Genomic DNA, 6,754 nt, shown 5'->3' on the forward strand with positions numbered 1-6,754 from the left:
AGTTTTTTGTCCAAAGGTTTTTAGGCTCAACCGAACCAACCAGATAACCGATTTCCAGTTAATCCGATTGAACCGGCCGATTCGGTTCGATTTTCAAAATTATGATTTAAATATACCAAACTTCAATGAAAACATAATAATAATAATAATAATAATAATAATAATAATAATAATAATAATAATGCATCATCCAACCAAAGACAATATATATGATGATATGAATCATGTTATATTATTAACAATGTTATAATTAAATATGTAGCCAATTTAAGGATATTATTAAATAAGAAAATTAATTAAGCAAATATATATGCACTATTATTTTTTTATTTTAAATTTTATTGAATTTAATTTAATTTTGATTATTTGTAAAAGAAGAACCATGAAATCAAATTAGTGACTACTACATATGTTGGATAAAAAGTATTGGTCGTGTTATTTTTGGATTTTGAATTGAACTTTGTTAGGGAGATAATGAGAAATTTTAATAATGTGTTTAATGAGTTGATTTATTGGTCCAGAGTGAATTAAAAATTAAGAAACATCCCCTAAATTTTAATAACGAAAAATTTTTACCTCCTAATTTCAAATTTTAACCATTTTTTATCCACTACCAAATCCTACCAACGCCTGACTCCAGCAGCCCTAATAGTGGTGTGACATTCCCTCTAGCCATCACCGACCTCTAGCAGCCGATTACATATAAAATTGATCACTCTTGAAAATGTTAGGTTTTTATGCTTCAACCAAATCCAATAAACTAATCATCCAAATGCTCGTTAAAACAACCATTTGCATATCTACTGCATTGAACATTTAGATTATTTTAATTGAACATTTAGATTATTTTAACCCTACCCATTGAAAATTTTAACCATCCTCTCCTTTTTAACCCTAATTACACTCCCTTCTAATTCAAACTCCCTTCTCAGCGTCGCTATCTCCCGTCGTCATGCTGTATTAAGAACAAACACATCTCATTTGCATGAAAAATAAACATCCCATTTACATTAAGAACAAACATCTCATTTATATAAAGAACAAACATCCCGTTTACAGTAAGAATAAACATCTCATTTACATAAAAAATAAACATCTATATGCATATATAAAACTTCCATTGCATACTTTCTCCCAGCATCGGTTTGCACGTCCAGCATTGATCTTCCGATGATTTATACGCTTCTCCGGTGATGCTGCTGTCACCGCCATCATGCCTGTCGTCGTTTCATGCCGACGATGCGTTCGGATGAAGGTGCAAAAAATTCTGCTGCCGGACATTGTTCAACCACGTCGGAGCTGGTCCTCCATCGCCGGCACTAGAGAGAGTTAGCACCTCAGTGCCGTCACCATTCTCGGACTCGGCGTCTCCAACCTCAATAAAACCCTTCCATTCGCTGCGACGTTCTCAGGCTTTGGCGACCTGATCCCATGGCTCGTCTACCTCACCTTCTTCTTCATCAAGGGATTCATCAAGTCTGGTCTCAAAAAATACATCGCATACCAGTTCGACGTTTGTCTCACTCTTCGAAAACTCCTCGCTGAGGTTAGGGTATAGCTTGGTTTTCAGCGAAGTGCTTTTCGTGTCGGTTTTAGCACGCGTCAGTGAAATTTTCCTGCCATTTATAAAGACTCTCTACATTGCATGCGGGAGAGAAATTAAGATTTGGAGAGAAAAATTAGAATTTGAGAGAAAAAAATTAAAATTATCAGTAAAAAATAAATATATTTTATATAATAGATTATGAATTTTTTAAAATTTTTTAAAATCTGATTTTAAAAAATTAATTTAAAAATTTTTATTTTTAAATTATTATTTAATTTAATTTTTATTATACACATTATACAATACATTAACTTCTAATACTTTTTCTTTGAATTTGGTCAGTATATTTAACAATAAAACATACACAAAACATCAATACTAGTACCAGCGAGGAAACGCGTGTACCACCATTTTCCCTTGTGTCTTTACGAAACTGACAGAAACCAAAAGAGATTCCCTTTCACTTTCACTAGCTTCCACTTTCATTTTTTAAATTTATTTATTTTAGTCTGCACTTTAATTGTGTAGAAAATGTACACGAATTATTTTCATTTTTAAACTTTCAAGGAGTGAAAATTAAATAGTTTATATAAGTAATAACTATGAACAAAAAGCCATTTTAATTTATCCTTTTTTTTTTCTGATTCCCCACCATATTTTCCCAATCTAACAAAGTTAATCTAATTATATTTAAGAGTTAGTTATTAGGCATTATATTGGTACATATACAAAGAATTTGAGTTTTATCATGATCAAAATTTATGATTAAAATCAAAATATAAGGCACACTTGTGTATCAATTTAATTTTGTGTGTTTTCTTTTTAATTAAGTTTATCGAACTCTTAACTAAATTGAGTTGGTGTAGTGGTTAATTTATTAATCTGCTTAAATAAGTGTGTGATTCGAATCTTTATCTTGTGTATTTAGTAATTTATTGATCAATGACAACAAATTAATTTTTAGCCTACTGAATTCAAAGATACCTTAAAAAACTAAAAGAATTTATCAATCTCAACAATAAATAATCCTAGAACTTTGGATACTAATCACTACCATAATCAATTTCATTTCAATTCAATTCAATTTAGTGTCAAAGTTAAACCGCAATATCGTAACGAATGTGCTTAAGCAGCACAGGAATCACGATATCTGGCGAGCTCAACTGCGGCAAATGACCTTCGGAAGACATGACCTCGACAATAGAACTGCCGCCAAGATGTTGGTGTAGATATTCCGCCACGACCACCGGAACGGCGAGATCCCTCTTGCTTTGTATTATATGACATGGAACAGTAACGAGACTTAAAATTTGTCTCATATCGCTTTGGAATATGGTTTGCAACACACTAAGAGCTATGTCTGGCCTCATGTTGAACAAGGTTCGGCTGAATTCTTGAACCGCCACGGATTCCATGTCACCTCCAACGGCCATTGGAGCAAAACCTGAACACCATGCTTTGTAATTCGCCGCCATGGCGTCAAATAACTGGTCCAGATCTTCCTGCTCGAAACCCCCGAAGTAATCCGCGTCGTTCAAATACCTAACAATAGCCCAACATGATAGACAGTAAACAAATTAAAGACACCATATAACCATATTAAAAAGTTAGAATGATGTGACATGCTGGATTTTTTTTTTTAATATGTATGTCTAATGTATATAACGAGAATTACGAGAGATTCAGTGGTATAAATATCCATAAAAATATTATACGTCTTAGTTAACACAAAAGATATATTTATTATTTTAACTAATTTTATATTTTTAATATTATTTTTTTTAATTAAGTATAAAATATTATCTTAATTAATCTCAAATTTATTATTACTACACTATTTTGCAATAATAATGCTAGTACGTACTTAACTACTTATCGTTTACATACCAACGAAACTTAGTACCTATATATATACATAGATATTGTCACTCATCACTTATTCTTTCTTTTCTTCTCTTGAATTAAAGAAAACGCTAATTAAGTGCCTACTAAAGTTGGTGTATAAAATATATTTACACAATATTAATCTCTCTTTTTCATTGATCATTTTTCTATAAGAAAAAAAAAACTCATAAGTCGATATATATAACTGAATACATTTTAATTTGTAACTCAGTTATGAAAAAAAAATTGACTCTCTTTTTTTTACTAAATATTTAAATGATATTTTTTATTTATAAAAAATACACTTTAATCTTGTATAATATTAAAATAATGTAAATTTAGTTCATTTTACCAAAATACGTATACATAATCATTATGATTATATATAAATTAGTGACAATTATTTGATTTCTGTAAATAATAATATTAATAACTTTATTATCGTTTTATTAAGTTTTACTTATTTTAATCTTTTATCACATAATATATATAACATATTTTAGCTATTTATTACAAAAAATATTTAATTTAAAATATTTGTATATTTCATGATTGATAATAAAATATTAAAAATAAATAAAATTGATTACATTAATAATCATGTAATATATAAAAATTTTAAATTAAATATTTTATAACAAGTTGAAAGCATTTTATATTTTATGATAAATATTAAAAATTATAAAATCTGTTATTATTATTTGAATCAATCAAATAATTATAACATATATATATATATATATATATATATATATATAAAATGATTATTTATGATATTTTGGTCAAATGAATTAAAGTGTACGTTATTTTAGTTTTACTAAAAAAAATTATATTTTATAAATGCTGTGCCATTTAGACATTAAAAGAAAAGGGGAGTGGATCATTTACTCGAACGAAAAAAAAACATTGTCAGAACTTCACATGAAACTAAAGGAAGGGATGAGCAGCTCTTGTTATTAATGAAGGTCAACTCAACTAACACAACACTATTATTTATTAATCAACGTACAATCACAACACAACTAAGCTTAAAGTAAATTCATATTAATTAATCAGTTATTGTATTGATTGTGGATCAAAATCACTAGAAATGGCCTAATAATAGCCAGATGCTTACGTAACATACAAAGAAGTTTTAGATTCAAATTTTATTGCTGTTAATGTAACAACAAATTAAAATAAAAAGCTTGATTGTTCCGAATGAATTTACCTAGGAGAAGCGGAGACCATAATGATCTTGGTGAAGAGATCGGGGCGAGAAATGGAAGCCACAGTTCCGATCATGGCAGAGACAGAGTGGCCAACGAAGATGCAAGAAGAGACGCAAAGGTCCTCCAAAATGGCGAGTAAGTCATAGGCGTAGCCTTGCAAAGTGGAGTAACGTCCAAAGTCAAAGTATTCAGGGTTAGTGGTGCCGGCTCCCATGTTGTCGTACAGCACCACGCGGAACTCGTCCACGAGTTGAGGGACTATGTGTTTCCACACAGATTGGTCGGTTCCAAACCCGTGAGCTAGAACTATGAACCTCGTACCTGAACCCACAACCTTCACGTTATGAGCTTCTTCCACTACTCCCATTCTCCTTTTTTTTTTGTGGCTTATTGTGTTGTGTTGTATTATTGATCGGAGACGATTTTAGGATTGGGGAGTTTTGAGCCTCCTTGTCATATTTAATAATGGTTAAAAAAGAAAAGGCAAAAGGAAAACGGAGATGGACGAATTAATAAGTAACACATAACCTAAAGATAGAAAATGTTATTTGTATGAAATAACACCAATGTTTAATAAGTATGCTACTATTGAATGCTTTTTTTTTTTTGGAAATCATTGTTTTATACAGTCTACTGGCGATGAATATAAGAACTAAGGTTTAGCCAACAATAAACCAACAAATATTTTTGAATTATTCTATACTAATTAATAACATTAATTAGTAATTATTTAAATTTTCTTTTAAAAAAGATACAAAATTAATGATTATTAACTGTCTTTTCTTATTCTAGCTCATCTTTTACTATTTATTATGCAAACACTAATTACTCTTTTTAAAAAAAATTTCAAAATTCCAAAAAACAAAAAACACTAAAATATAAGATAAAGAATTATCCAAATCCTAAGAAAAAAACATATAAAATATAGAAAAAAGAATCATCCAAAACTAATAAAAAGAATCATCCAAATCCTAAGAAAAAAACATAGAAAATATAGGAAAAAAATAATCCAAAACTAATAAAAAGAATCATACAAAATGTAGAAAAAAGAAACACAAAAAACTAGTTAAAAAAATCGTTCAAAACCAAATAGGAGAAGGAGAAGAAAAGTCGCAGGATGGCCAGCGACGTCTTGGACTGCGTTGCGTGGATAGTGGAGAGACTCGCGGAGGTGTGTTGCAATAAGTGGAGGAGTCGCCATAGATTGGAGTAGTTGATCGCACATCGCGAATAAGGACCTGGTGGTGCCTGCGTCGCGACAGATGGAGAGTCGTGGGGTGCGAGTGACGAGCGATGGGGAGTCGCGATGGGAGGTGATGAGGGTGAAGTAGAAGCGCGATGGTGGCTGTCTTTCCTGCGTGAACGGCAAATGAGGTGGCGGAGAAGGATGCAAGGACAACCGGCGATGGTGCGCGAGGACGGTGCTGCAGCGACACTAGCAGCGCGAGGACGAAACCGCAGCAGCGTGGTGATTTTGTGATTTTGTGTGATGAATGGCGAGTGAAAGTGAAAATAAATCAGAGTAAGTTTTGATTCAAAAATACTATTAATGTCAATTAATTAAATGTTGAATTTAAAAAAATAATTTAAAATTAATATTATTAATTGAATTGTTCAATTTTTGACTAGTGGACACTTAACTCTTTATACTTTTCCTATATATATAGGTGACGTATGTAGTGACATTTATTTATTGGTGGCTAAGATGGACAAGCTTATGAAACCAATTTGGATGTAGTACGTGTTATGTTTAAACAAAGAAAATAAAATATTTAACTGATTTAAACATGGTAATTTCAATATTGAAATATGGTAAAATTATTGGATCAGTAAACAAAAAATGATTAACAATTCAAATTTAAAGAGTTGAGTAAATCAATAAAGAAAATCTGTAAAATTAAAAAAATACAACAACATGGAAGTAGAATTTGAAAATTTTTTTCTAAAATATCGAAGAATCTCCAAATCCTGGATGAAAAGACTAATGATGAATTAGGATTTCAGCTATAGTTCTCCATTAGGTATCAAAAGACTAATTCTATTTGTCTATTTTTCGTTGGGCTTTGTTCAGGAAAAGAGCATGGGCGATGATCGTCCGCCTTAAAGGTGTTCT

The 6,754-nt window shown here is 30.8% G+C and overlaps 1 protein-coding gene across 1 annotated transcript; it reads right to left on the bottom strand.

Annotated features, from left to right (window-relative positions):
• Window positions 1-2,503: 2,503 nt before the first annotated feature.
• On the bottom strand, window positions 2,504-5,259 carry LOC112799994 (karrikin insensitive 2 receptor CA). The gene is made up of 2 exons (XM_025842020.3): window positions 4,641-5,259; window positions 2,504-3,088 (listed from the first exon to the last, which is right to left on the bottom strand). The coding sequence occupies exons 1-2, from the start codon at window positions 5,006-5,008 to the stop codon at window positions 2,644-2,646; spliced, it is 813 nt and encodes a 270-aa protein (XP_025697805.1). The 5' UTR covers window positions 5,009-5,259; the 3' UTR covers window positions 2,504-2,643.
• Window positions 5,260-6,754: the final 1,495 nt, after the last annotated feature.

The sequence above is a fragment of the Arachis hypogaea genome, chromosome 1 (genome assembly GCF_003086295.3).
Source record: "Arachis hypogaea cultivar Tifrunner chromosome 1, arahy.Tifrunner.gnm2.J5K5, whole genome shotgun sequence".
In the NCBI taxonomy this organism is placed as follows: Eukaryota; Viridiplantae; Streptophyta; class Magnoliopsida; order Fabales; family Fabaceae; genus Arachis; species Arachis hypogaea.

Coding starts and splice junctions, on each gene's coding strand:
- LOC112799994 (XM_025842020.3), bottom strand. CDS start 5,008: ATGGGAGTAGTGGAAGAAGCTCATAACGTGAAGGTTGTGGGTTCAGGT. Junction 3,089..4,640: donor ATGGTCTCCGCTTCTCCTAG/GTAAATTCATTC, acceptor GGCTATTGTTAG/GTATTTGAACGACGCGGATT.